General features: G+C 41.1%; 1 protein-coding gene across 7 annotated transcripts in view; it reads left to right on the forward strand.

Moving 5' to 3' along the window:
- The window catches only part of mob2a (MOB kinase activator 2a), an 88,249-nt gene extending 73,880 nt beyond the window's left edge, over positions 1 to 14,369 (forward strand). For all 7 annotated transcript variants that reach the window (XM_041795495.1, XM_041795496.1, XM_041795499.1 and 4 more), the window contains 4 exons: positions 3,681 to 3,841; positions 6,850 to 6,943; positions 12,104 to 12,228; positions 12,581 to 14,369. In XM_041795495.1, coding sequence (XP_041651429.1) covers positions 3,681 to 3,841; positions 6,850 to 6,943; positions 12,104 to 12,228; positions 12,581 to 12,900 — 700 coding nt within the window. In that variant the 3' untranslated portion in view covers positions 12,901 to 14,369. The remainder of the gene's footprint in view (positions 1 to 3,680; positions 3,842 to 6,849; positions 6,944 to 12,103; positions 12,229 to 12,580) is intronic.
- The last annotated feature ends 41 nt before the right edge of the window (positions 14,370 to 14,410 follow it).

The following is a 14,410-nucleotide window of genomic DNA, read 5'->3' on the forward strand; positions in this document are numbered from 1 at the left end:
AAGGGAAAGGTCAGAAGGAGATGAAAAGAGAGGTCAGGGATGCCTGAGGCTTATTCTGACCCTGAACAATAGGCTGTTTGGACAGGTGAGCCTTGCAGAGGAGAGCAGAGAAAGAAATGCCAACAAGCTTAAAGAAAGAGAAGTTAAAGAAACAAAAGAAAGGAGACAGAAAGAGAGCAGAGCAAGAGGAGAAAAAAGGTGAAACAGAAAGTTGACACTCATTAATAATTAGCCAGCAGTGTCCTTGGATTTTAAATGAAGCCAAAACACGCCAAGGAGCCGTCTCATTGGATAGTCTGAATACCTCAATGAATCATTACCCAGCATATGAGAACCTGAGTAGCTCTGTGTGTGATTGTGCAAGTGTTGGTCCATTCACATCTTTCCAAAGGCAGTTAACTGCTCAACATTTCTCCTGACAGCTAAATTAGACGACAGCAGGCGTGTAGAAAGGGGGGGGGGACTTAAACATTTACAAAGTAAAGCGCTGTCGTCTCTGTGTGCATCCACATGTTGACATGCCTTCCTTTGTTTGCTGAGCTGGAAAGCGGGGCGATGCTTCCTGGAGAGGGGGATTAGACTCCAGAGGGGTATTTGAACGCCGTGCTCTGGTCCAAGAGGCCTCGTGCTCCTCAGCGCTGTCATGTTTTGTGAGTGTTTATTAGTTCCCATGGATATCAGCCGGGCTTGTGTCGATCCACCTCCTCCTCTCATTCCTTTCTCCCCCGTCTGCACCCACTCCCCCTTATGCTCTCAAATTAAGTTTTAATAAGTCAGGCTGCATGCTTACAGGGAATGAATCCTCTCTTTTCTACCGTACTTCTTTAGTGTAACACTCCTTGACATTTCTCCCACATTTTTATCAGATCACAGTTGGTCCAACAGGTCACTTTTTCTGTCCTGTAAAGTTACCTTATTGGATTGAGCAGTTAAATGTACTGATAAATACTTGAAGCTGATATCTGTTTATGCAATGCAATTTGGCCGATATTTGTAAACAGCCAATACAGATGTTAAACCAATGCATCTGTACATACCTAGTCCTGGATAAAGGTCAGATAAACTGTATTATTCCCGATCAATCAAGGTCCAGAATGGATTTTTTAAATCATAGTTAATCCCATGCTTTATTAAACCTTTAAGCAAATTTTGGTTAAACCACGTCAGTGTCTCCCAGCAGCAACAGAGATGTAAAATAAGCCCACCACTGCTCCTTGATATCCCAATCACTGTAAAAATTCACAGAAAGCTCAGTGAACAAGTCATTTCACCTTGTATTTCCTTTGCTATCCATAACAAAGTCCTTTTTCTGTGGTTAAGCTCAAGTTAAATCCTCCATCTCCTTGTAAAAGCGGGTTTGTATCCAAACAGGAAGTCAATTACCTGTAGATTAAGACAGTAGAAAATCCAAAATGACACAAAAACAGTTTTGATTGTGAAAAAGTATCATTTTAAATGGGGTAGAATGAATGTGATTGATCACAATTAACTACAGAAATTCAGATATTGATTGCAATTAAAAATGTTAATCATTTGACAGCCCGGGTGTTTATGTGCCCTCATCATTGGCTGAGAGCCGCTGTCCATCAGCAGCCTTTTTCTCATCTGTTCTCATCAAAATTTCAGGCTAATATCTGTATATGGAAATGGCAGATGAATCAAGAATCCAACCCATGGCTGTTTGTTGCATGCACTCCTGCAAATTTCAGGAGGACAACCTCTGAAATCTTCCTGAGCTGGTTATTCACACATGCACCTCACAGCAGGAGACTGTCCCTGTTAGATGGAGAGGGGCGGGTGGTCTGAGGAGGCAGCTCATGACGTAAAAAGAACAATGGGGAGGTAGCGAATAAAGCAAAAGTTACCTGTATGACTCTAGCTACATGTAATTTGACCCAAAAATAATATCAAGAAATGAGCAGAGAAGAGCATGCTGGTGAAAAACATAACAAAGCATTCCATTTTTCAGTCTGATGCTGTATCTTGACCTGCAGGGATTTTTCCTTTCGCAATCACACGTCAATTCACCCTACTTACTTCATGTGGACAAAACTGGGGAGCTTGCAGGGAAAAGTCTCAGTAAAGTCAGGGTTAAAAATACCAGCATTTCTTTTTCTTACATGCAGCTCAAAAGGAAAAAATTGTGAGATTTTCAGGAGTTTTGCTGCAGTTTTGCTCCTTTCCTGCATTTCTTTCTCCCCCTGAATATAGGCATGAAAAGCCCCAGCATATTAAAAGATGACAGTTTTGCCTTTATATCAGTGCTTCATGTAAACAAAGAAATAGAAGAATATACCGTTGAGTAGGAAAAAGTATGCTGCAGCTTCATTGCTTTAATGTAGATTGCACCAACGTCATGACCCTCTCCCTCTTACCTGCTGTGTTCACTCACCATTCAGTTTTGCTCTTAAGTGAATAAAGATGGTTGAGTATCTGCTAATGTGACTGAAAAGGAAATAGTGTAATAGTGGGAGCCACGAAGAGTGCATTTTTGCCATAAAGTGTTTATACTGAGGGTGTGGAGAGGGGAGGACTGAGAGTTAGAGATAGAGGGAGTGAGCATAAGACAGGCGGAAATGAGGGTCAACACACACTATAAATTCAGAGAGCAAGCTGAAACTCCTCTGACCTTAAACAAACCCAAACAACAGCAGCAAAGCCAGGAATGAATGGAAACAGAAGTAGGGAAAGGTTAAAAACTGGAATAAAGTCATAAGAGTCTGAGGAAGCTTGATCAATTCAGCTTTTGTTAGTTTCAACTCATGAAAAAGGAAGATTCTTTGGCTTGTTGGATGTATTACTTTTGTAACAACTGTCTCAGACAATTCTTCCTCTGTTTAGACATCTTAAACCTTTTTAACCTTTAACCTGAGTTTACACTGATGCAGACAAGCAGCTAGGGGGTGAGGGGAGGAAGACGAGGGGGTGAGGTTACGGCCCTGGAAGTGCATGAAGAGTGTGATATAACATCCCCGTGCTAAAACTAGCAGTGGAAGTACAAGACGCTGGGGACGGCTGTCTGCGGGGAAGCTATAGCGCTATCTTTAGGTCATAGTCAGGGGTCGTGCTCGGCACAGAGGGTTCTTTGTCAGCCTGTTTGCATTCATGAAAGCTCGGTTTGACAGAAAGTTTGCGTTTTTTTTAAACTAGATCTCTAACTACCACAGTCAAAGTCTCAGGCACCAGTATTGAGTAATTTCTTGTTTTTTAATGACCAAATATGTTGGCATTTTCTAATGTGATTGATAGCATTCTCTCTTGCAGTGGCTTTTAGTTGGATGGAGAATTTTTTCTTTCAAGCTTTGCTGTTTTGAGATACTATTCAGAAAGTAATTAAGCTATTTTCATGTCTCCAGGGTTGAGCACAGGCGGTTGGTTGTACAAAACATTCTGTCCTAAAGCAGCTTTTTCTTTTTGTGCTCATTTGTTGTACACTTTTACTGTCTGATCTCTATTTAGCTGGCCATACCTGAATATCTGGTTTGATTCTGTACAAGAGTATGATGTACAGCTGTCTGAACTGCTATCTAAGTAGACCATCAAAGACCTGATATTGCCTCCAATTCTTTACACATAACTAAAAAAAATTAGGTCTTGCTTTGTTTTTCCTTAATCATTTATTGCCATGATCAGGTCATTTGCGTCTCTCTAACTGGTCATCTGTTTCTTCTATGTTGCAGGAAGTCGAAGACGAAGCCAAATGGAAAGAAGCCTCCAGCAGAAGAGAAGAAGCAGTACTTGGAGCTGGAGTACACAAAAATCCGTGTGGTGGACTTCGACCTCAAGGAGCTGGTGGTGCTTCCCAGAGAGATAGACCTCAACGAATGGCTCGCCAGCAACAGTGAGTGGCTTTACTGATGACTGATGTTAGAATGCATGAAAGATGAAGCTAACTGAGCCTGTAAAATTCATTTCACATCGTCATAAAGGAGCATTTATCCTGTTAATGACATAAAAATTAAGTTTATTTTTCCATAGCATTTTCAAAGGGATTTCTAAGTCCTTGTAAAGTTATCTTCTGCAAGCAAGACGGTGGGCCAATCCCATTTCCAATCCCATTAATTGCCCTCGTTTACACATGCACATCATGAAAATACAATAAACCCCCATCCCAACCAGCTAAAGATTGACTATATGAGAAAACACAACTGTCATATTTTCTTTAATCAATAATAAATACCAAAAATACGTACCTTTATGATGTGGTCCATTTGGCCATTTCACAAGTGAACGCGGTGCATTGTAGGAAATTCATCATACTCGTTGGTTAGGCTGCACACCTGCACCTGACATGGAAGCACAAAAACCAAGAGGAAGAGCTGAGATAAAGGCTAAGGGGTAGAAATGGGATTGGCCTGGTGTTTCCTTGATAGCTGCATCTCCTTAAAATGATCCAGACATGGCACAGCATTGCTCTCAATAACAACACACACAGCTTCTTTAAACAGCGCCTGCCTCGCTGCACTGTTTGAACTCCTGTTGTGATGTATCACTGTCATATGAACATAATTTCTGCAGTTCTGTAAACTCGCTGAGACCGAGCTGCTTGATCGATCATGTGACACCCTCTGAGAGTGTTTGTCTTCTTCACTGTTTTGGTTACGGGTCCACAGCAGCCAGGTGCTGGCAAGGGGAAAAATTCCTCTCTGCCTTTAATTTTAGACTGATAAATCTCTCTTATATAAAACAGATGGGAGATGTTTTCACATGTTGATGTGAGGAAATTAGAAGTTATATAAGCTCGCTTGTGTCAACTTGTAGCAGATGCTAATTGGGGTTTTGCATCCTTGAACTCGAACCGTAAGGCTGGGCAACAATTGGGTAATATCTTCACCTAATCAATAACTTCTGCAACCATTTTATTCTGTCTTTATATGTAAGTAATCACTTATATTTCTATTAGTAGAGCTCACCTGTAGGACATCCCAGCTCTTAAATAGTCACTTTGAGTCTTTTCATTTCTCTGATCCTTCCTGGAAGACTGACGTCATTTCACATAGCGTTCATTGCAGCATTATGTATGATAATTTGCTCCACATGACTGGAAACCATCGACCTGTTAACATCTTGGAGTCAGATCAAGCCAGCCTTTGTTACGTAAAATATTTTAAAGGTTTTTGAAGCTCATTTCTCCTGTCAGTGTAGTAGCCGTTCAACACTGGAAAGTATAGGAAGTGAGTAAATTAAGTAATTAAAACACACAGAGCCAATTATTCTGCTTGTATGAACTCTATGTTTAGGATTCACACTGTTTCTGTTTCATTGGATAGCCTCTTTATAAACGTGTTATTTCAGTTACCTCCGGAGGACTATGTTGACTTGGTTATGGTCTAACACAGAAAGGATCGTTGCCATTTCCCCCTCATGTTGTGTCAAGCTTTAAATAGATTATTTGTTTGCATTAAAAGGAATGTCGCCAAACAAGAGGGATCTCTTCAGTCTACGTCTACAAACAGAACAAATATTTTTGACTGAGAGATACATTTTTCCACTCTGAATGGACCCCGCATCTGCGTGAGGCTTGTGTTTTTGCAGCAGGACACTTTGTGAGGGAGTTTCCCCCCGTAGCAGATGGACCTGTTTAGTTTGAAGTGACTGTAGAAACAGCTTAAACACACCTTCCCGTTTCTGTTATTTTCTCAAGCACAGCTGAAGGATGTGGTGACCTGATTGATGAGTGTGTGCATGTGACTCTGACTGTCCCATTGATCACAGATAGAGATAGGCCGCTCTGTCACACTGAAGGTGTGTCCACAGGAGAACGTGACATTACATGCAGTTAAGTCTTTTATTGTAGTCAGTCATTCACATTGTTCAGTAAATCCTATTTATAGCCCTCACACATGAACTCCTGACATTTTCAGATAATTCTAGGACATTCATTCCTTGTATTCTGGCTATTTTTGTGGTAATATAATTACAACATGTAAAAGGACATTTCCTCAAGACTAACACTAGAGAACAAAATTGCTAACAGCGAGCAGTTAAAAACTAAAGGACCACCAAAGTTAACCAGATTTTGACCTGATTATGTCGCCACCAGTCATCTTCATACGTCTGGCTTGAATATGAATGTCAGGAACGACAAACACCCTTGTGGTGTGACATTCAACAATTCATCCTGGGCGTCCACGACCCCGACCTGACAGAAGGATTTCTTGCATCTAGTTTGACACCCTGACTTGACTTCAACAACTTATACCCTGACACTGACCAATAGCTCAAACATATTGGTGTCTAGCCAGGCTAACTGGGCTGATTTCTTCACATTTCGTCTTTTTTTTTATCTCAAGTTTTATATGAGGGACACCCAATCCTCTTTTTCATACAAAGTAAAATCCACAGTTGTTTCTTTTTTTAATCTTTTTTTCAGAGCACATGATGGCTAATGTCATGTACAGTGCTTCTATTGAAGCTAAGATTAGACTGTCACAAAGACAGCAGATAACATGGCAGCCACAGCGAAGCATGTTGGTCAAGATCGCATATGCAGTGTTGTTAATCTGTTGCCGAAATGGAACAAGATTTTTGCTGCATAGTCTGACATAAAAAAAAATCATGTAGTCTTATCCGGCCACTGCGGTTAAACTAGACTTAGCATCCTCTTTCCTCCCCCTCGCTCGGCATGAATGCTCCAGACTTTTACCTGCAGCCTACCCCCATCATCACCCCAAATTTGTCGGGGCACTCTATTAAGGAGCTTGCAGGGAAGTTTGGGTAAACAGATTTTATTGTTTAACTCAGCTGAATGATATTGGACATTTTCAGGAGTGCAGTGCATGTGTGATTACCTTAATGAACCTGACTCCACACTGACCAACCCGCTCCTTTCTCTTGTTTCTGCCACAGCAACGACATTCTTCAATCTCATCAACCTGCAGTACAGCACCATCTCAGAGTTCTGCACTGGGGACACCTGTCAAGCCATGACAGCCTGCAACACGTAAGTTGCCTCCAACACTTCTTTCGCCTCATCACTGGGGCCCTATAGGTTTATTCTCCAGCTTGCTTCTGATGAGTTCGTATTGTTAATTCGATTGGTGGCTGTAGTTAGTAAGAATACACAAAAAAATAAGCTGCTACTTGATAAAAGCTTATGCTGCATCAGTTAAATGATTTGTTGCCTTTCCATATGTGGTGCTGGCTTGACTTGAAAACAGTTTCAGTACTGAACACTTTGTTTTTGAGTATAGTGTATACTACTCAGTAAAGCCAGGGTTGTCATAGCCCTGCTGTGCGATCCAGGACAAGAACAGTGGAGAACACGGGTCTACAGGTGGTTTGCTGCTTTCTTTTTTTTTTTTTTTTTTTTTTTACAGCGAGGAGACAAGTTTTATTTGAGAGACCATTGCAGAGAGAGAAAATACTATTGAAAAGTACAGGAGAGTCTGAGGAGTTATTCAGAAGCACACAGCATGCGTTGAGAGGGGTCTGATTGCTTCTTTATGTCACAGTTTAGTGTTGGCTCAGCTCACTTGGAACCTCGAGAGAGGTGATACCAAGAAAAGCTCTTGGTACCAGGTATGATCTCTAATGGAAAAGTTACAAAAAGTACAGTTGAGACAAGTTGAGTCTGTACCACATAATGGAAAAGTACCATGAGTAAGCTAGTAAGCTGGTGCATAACATTTTCACAATGATTTGCAAATTTGGTCCTTGGTCCAGATGGGGACAGAACCACCACAGAATGATCAACCAAATTAATTCAACAAAAACTATTAGCAGCTTTGGCTACTTTTTTACTCTTTTATTTATTTTCAAGATTATTTGGGGGACTTTTGCCTTCATTCAGATAAGACAGGAAATATGGAGAAAGAGGCAGGACATACACCAAACAGCGCCAAGACTAGGAATCTATCCTGCAACCAATGCACTGAGGACTACAGCCACTGTATAAGGGCACCTGCTCCACCCACTGAGCTAAACCAGCACCCTGGCATTATTTTGACAAAATTTAAATTGGTGTTGACCCTTTTTTTCTCAGGTACATCCTCCCTTCTTTATACCCACAGGAAAATAGAAGTGATGTGTGTAACTCAAGGATATCCTATGTGTCTAAAGGATTTGTTGCCTTTCAGGCTGTAATTTTTACCCAGAAAAAGATGCCATGTCCACTGATCAGGAAGCTGTTGTCATTGCATCATGTGATAAAGTCCTTAGATTTGTCATCAGAATTAGATGAGTGCTCTTGATCATTAACTGTAAAGGCTCCATCATTTTTTCCCGTTTTGACATTTTTAACTGGACTGAAACCTCATCAGGGACAGACCTGGTATGGCTTGAATCCTGTGCAGTGCAACATGTGTATGTTTAGGTGATTCTGTTCACATAACACACTTCCTCGATGGAGTCCTGTGATCAAATCAATTCACACGGAGTCTGCCTTTAAACTCATTCCATCGTTGAGTGGTAAATCGAGCTGCAGGCTGAAAACTGCAGGTTCACACGCCTCTGGAGTCACAGCAGAGACTCAGAAATGTTTTCAGAGGAATGTTCTCAGTTTTCTGTGCACACTGATAAAGGACAAACCTCTGTCGTACTGAAACCTTTAGGATAAAAGCTGGAGGCCTGTTCCTGCAGAGCTAACAGAAGGGAGGTGACACACCGTAAAGGTTTATTGAACTCGTTCTCCCTGTCAGGGCGCGGTGTTGTCTTTATGTGTTCTACCTTGTTTTTGGAGAAAGGCCTTCATTCCCCCTGTGTACACCGACAGCTGGAAAAACCTGATCCCCCACACTCTGAGACACCACAACACTCACTACACACATTACCCGCTGTCTAAACTTTCTCTCAGCTTGTATGAAAATATGACAAACAGCAATACCTTTGAGGAATGACACACATATAACAGATCTGTCTTGAGAGACGAACGTGTCACGAGTTAACCTCTCTGTCAACAGTGGATTTTTCCACTGATGGCACCTTAAGCTGCTGCTAATAACCCACACTGTGAGAAGAGGAACAAGGAACTGTTTGTCATCTATAGTTTGTAAAGAGATGAGAGAGCAGATTAACTGTTTTTGTTTGTTCAGTCTTTTGACTTTTCAGATGTCCTCTTAAAGGAGGAAAAACTCTGAATTTAACTTCGTTTGTCTCTGCAAGATATTCATCTTATTGTTTCTAAGAGGAGGTCGCCCATTTATGATCTTAACATCCCCGCTGCCCGGGACCCCACCCTTTCCTGTGCGTGGAGGACCTGGCATCCGCGCCCCCTTCTGTGGTAAAAAAGTGACTGAGCCTCAGTCTGAGCAGCGTCAGTGCCCCTGCCCAAAGGCAGAGCTCAGCACTATTTTTGGAAGAAAATGTTTCCATGAGCAGTGAGGGACCAGAACCATTTGGTAGCTATTTAGACTCATTTTGTTCGGGTGGGTGGAGAGGGAGATGGAGATGTGTGGTAATGAGTGAGCACATCAGCTTCAGCTGCCCCATCAGGGATTGTGTTGTAAAAATACAGAGATTCATGAAGTTTTAAAAACTTTATTCATGACTTATCTGCTTCGACTGCAAACAGATAATCCAGCCTGTATTTTATTTGGTATAAACCCCTAAAACTGTCTGTCTGTAGAGCTTAGCACTATTCCCGCCATGATGTCATTTCATAACCACTAAAAACGGGCAGCTCCATCAACCCGCCCTGCCACCTTTAAAAGGAAACAGAAAATACTGCAGAAGCCCAGAGGAGAGAGGAGATTATATAATAAATGATTAATGAATGAACATTAAAAACACAGAAAACATATATTTAAAATGTACCCATGTATGTTGAACAAAGCCACATGAGACTGTTGTAACCTCAGCGTATTTGGTTTCAAAATAAATTTTTAGAAAAAGCAGAGGAAGCTTGTGTTTAAGAGCAGTTTTACTGAACCCTCCTCAACCAAAGAGCCAAATTAATGAAAAAAAACCTTTGCAAGAGCCACAATCCACACCTGCAGGGGAAATCCAGTAGATACTAAATTTTGAAAAATACATATCAATGAGAGCATGCAAAGAGCCTGATTAAAACTTTAATTTTCATCATTTTTCTTGATATAAAGTTCATAAAGGAACATTTGGGTTTAAAGGCTAGTTTAAGCCATTACTTTTAAATCCCCATTGTTAACTCTGCTGGATGCTGGAAAAAATACATAATTTTCTGTTCTTTTTATTCTGCTTATTTATTAAAATGCCTTATTTTCTGTATGCAATCATAACTAATTTATTCAAAATGATTAGTTGGGTCATCATCATCACCTGGCCCAAAATATGATGATGATTATTATTATTATAAAAAATAATATTAATTTAGTAAAAATTTTATTACCAATGTATTATCAGCAATTTATTTTTCCTTTGTCATTATGTCTAATTTTTTTATAGATATTTTTTATTTAATTCTTTATCTTGATAATAAGTATTATTAATCAGTCTATATAATTCATGTCCTCCTTTTTTAGTGTAGGACAACCCTGCTTTCCTTTTTCCCCTAACCCTCCAAGATTGGAATAACATAAACCATATGAACCAGGACTCCTTACCACATCATATATTATTCAACACCAAGACCGTAACTATGTTTTGTGTTTTATGTGTGTTATCATTCAATGTTGTTGCTGTTCTGTGTATGTATTTTGTTCACTTTATCAAAAAATATTAGTTGGATATGGTCGATAAAATCAGAAAACCATAAAATTTCAAGATGAGATGACTGAGATGAGTACAAAATAAAAATAAATCGGTGAAAACAATGCATTTTTAAATTAAAGCTCATTCCTGAATACCAGTAATAGACAACTTTAGACTTGACGTTCATTATGAATTGATAAATAAAAATGTACTAAATTTAAATATATCTGGCAGAGTTGAAGAAAACCAAGAACTGGTGTGCAAAAAGGTCAGATTTTGGAAAAAATGTTGAATCAAACATTTGTTTGGAGTGAGTTTTTGTTGGGTTTTTTTTTTTTGCACACATCTGATGGAAAACAATTGATTAATTGACTTGCAGTTGATCATTTCTGATGTCCAAATTTCCCTTTTATAAGGGTATTGGGAGGATTTATCTTCTGAATTAGACTTAAATGAGCCTCAAGTCATCACAAAAGAGTATCACTGTTTCAGAGTAAACTTTAATGATTAATTGTGAATGTGATACTATAAAGCCTGAGCTCTTTTGTTCATGGAAAGTCATTTTAAGCCATATATTTAGTCATCTTTATGGTCTGACTCTGTCTGCATGTAGGAGTGAAGAAAGCTTGTATGTAGTTCAATCAGTCTCTCTCCCACAAGCACAGTCTGATCCCGTGTGAGTAAGGCTATTATCAGAGTCTGCTCGGGGTCCTGTGGTCAGTCGGTGTCCCTCCTACAGGGTCAGATATGTGAACACTTTACATTCCTCAGGATTTGTAATGTCTGCCCTACAATGCTAACCTCTAAACCTACATTCACAGTTCTTTCTTCTCTTGTTAATCAGTCGTTACTGCTCACCAGTCAGCCCACATTTTCTCTGTGTGGTTACCCGCCTGCTGCCCTGTTAGCTTCACTGTCAGTACGCTGACCTGCTGTTTGGCACCTAAAAAAAACACTCTGATCAGCAGCAATTCAGCTTTCTAGGTCATTCACTCCCCCTCCTCCTCCTGTGGGAATAACTGACCAGTATCAGGTCTGGTTCAGCTGCTGGGATCAGTGTCCTGTTAACTCACGAGACAACAGGGAATCTGTCCAAATCAGGAAATCAAACCTGCAGCTGGGTACAAAGTCTGCTTGAGTGAAAGAATGAAAACGTAATGTTTGGATAAGGAAGCGCTGGCATGCAACACATGACACAGTTTGCAGTGGCACTGGACTATATCAGTGCCGGTCAAAAAGTTAGCAATGGGTTTTTCCCAGGTACAGAAATAGATTCAGGTGATGTGTCATTGGACAGTAATGTTCCAAAGGTCACCACCTGCACGTTGTTTGTGATTTTGTTTAGTGAAGGCTGGGAGAATTCCTTTTTTAGTGTTTGAATAGAAGCACAATTATTCTAATAAATTAAAGTGTTTTCATGGTTGTGATTACAATTCCTGCTTTTGATTATTTGAATGACTGTAGCATTTCTATTTTCCTCTGTTTTTCTTATTTGTAGAATATACTACTGGTATGACGAGAAGGGGAAGAAGACAAAGTGCACTGCTCCACAATATGTCGACTTTGTTATGAGTCTTTGTCAGAAACTGGTCACAGACGAGGAAATCTTTCCCACAAAATATGGTGAGTTTTACTCTGAACATCTGCAGGAACAACTGATGTTACTCTGCTGCCATCTGCTGTTCAAATCATGCAACTGCAGCCATGTTCAGCCAACAGTTCACATGTCAAAAGCAATTACAAGGTGCAGATATGGGATAGTTGCTTTCATATTTTCATGATTAAGCATTTAGTTTGAAGTATCAACAGCTACTTTCCAAGTAGATGCCTCATTTTTTTCTATCAGAACATAAAGGCTACATGATTGTGATCAAAATGTCGAAGAAGCCTCCTTTTCCTTGTTTAAACATCTTTCCTCCATGTGATGTCCACCCTTCTGATTCTGTCTCTTGTATTTTATTTTTTCTCTCTTCAGGCAAAGAGTTTCCCAACTCGTTCGAGTCCTTGGTAAAGAAGATCTGCCGGTACCTGTTCCACGTGCTGGCTCACCTCTACTGGGCGCACTTTAAAGAGACGGTGGCTCTGGACCTGCAGGGCCACTTGAACACTCTGTATGCACATTTCATCGTTTTCGTAAGGGAATTCAACCTGGTAGACCCCAAGGAGACCTGTATCATGGACGACCTGTCCGAAATCCTCTGCACACCCGCCCCGCCGCCCGCTCCCACCCCTGCTCCCTCCGCCCCCACCTCGGCGCCCTCTCCCTCTGCACAAAACCACGTAACGGAGAGATGAGCAGGGTGGGCGGCGGCGAGACAGCAGCCCTGGGAGTGATAGAAGATAAGATAGAGGAGAGAAGGAAAGACAGTCTGGCCCCCGTCCTCGGTGCCAGCAGGACTTAGAGACCTTCCACTACCCTTATATTTCGCTACGACACCAACCAACCAGCCGGAAGGAAGGGGGGGAGGGTTTTCAGGGGGTTTGGGGTGGCGGGGAGGGGTTTGTCACGCCAGCAGGAATTGGCGTGAGCGTTCCTCCCAGGGGCAAATCCCTCCCATCTTCTCTGCAATTTAAACTAGGAACAAAAAAGTATGTGTATGTTTTATTTTTGGTTTTATTTCACTTTTATTTTTTGTTGGAGTTTTATTCAGTTTTATTTTATGTTGTTGGAGGCGGAGGGCATCTCACTTCCCTCCATCCTCTGCCTAACATACAGTACAGGAGGGGGGCTCTGCTTTGCTTCGACCTACTATTGTACAGTGTTGTTGACGTGTGGAGAAGAGGCATCTCTGCCCGCCTGCTGGCTCATCCTGCAGGTGCACGGCCAGTGAGCTGGCCAGTAGGGAGCCACGTTACTGCCTGATGGGGCGATACTAGCCAATCACTGTTTGGGTTGTTTTTGTGGGGTATGATTAAAGCGCTTCCTACTCAGGACCTGAGAGAAAACGACACTGCTGCCAGAGAGAAGTTCCTCTCTTCTTTTCATTCTCTGTCCCTCATTCAGCTCAGTACTTCCCGTATTTAACTTCACAGAATCACCCGGTGCTCCTCTATCAAACATGTCCCACAGCTGACCTGTAGAGGGCAGCACACATGAGGAGAATGCTACGGAAACAGGGAGACGGAGAGGAGAGTATAAAGATTGTATGTTAGATATTTAATCTGATCAGAGAGTCGATACTTTGAGACAGACTGGTGTCAGTGGAGGCTGAATCAGAGCACAGCAGCAGCCCCCAAAACCACCAACACCACCAGCTACACCCACTTCAGCAGCACAGAAGGACAAAGACATGAGGTAATGTCTGCAGGCCCACAGACGGAGAGAGGGGGAGACAGAAAGGGAGGGTGGGAGGAGATGGTGTGGAGCTGCTCTGCTTTTTAAAGCCACCAGTACTCCCAGTGCAAAAATCTCCACTTCTATCTTTATTTTTTGACCTGTCCCTTAAAATTTGCTTTTAAAAAGATTATCAGAGGAAAATTAGATGAGAAATAACAATAATGGTATCATTACACATGTATAGAAAATGCACAGTCTGCTTGGACTTTACTGTACAAAGAATCACAAGCGGGTTCTGTCAGACTATAGCCTCTGTATGGAGGAGGATTGGGTTTATAATTCTCCTTTTTTATTTATTTTAATTCTTTTTTGCAGGGTTGTTCAGTTCTGGCTCTCGTTTTTATGTATTTTAATTATTAACTAAGTTAAAAGCAATTTAATATTTTAAGCTCTGCGGATTATAATCTAATAAAAGAGAGAAATGCCACCATGCCTCTGAGTGTTTTGTCTGAATGTCTGGAAATATTT

This window comes from Cheilinus undulatus, linkage group 9 (assembly GCF_018320785.1).
Source record: "Cheilinus undulatus linkage group 9, ASM1832078v1, whole genome shotgun sequence".
NCBI classification, from domain to species: Eukaryota; Metazoa; Chordata; class Actinopteri; order Labriformes; family Labridae; genus Cheilinus; species Cheilinus undulatus.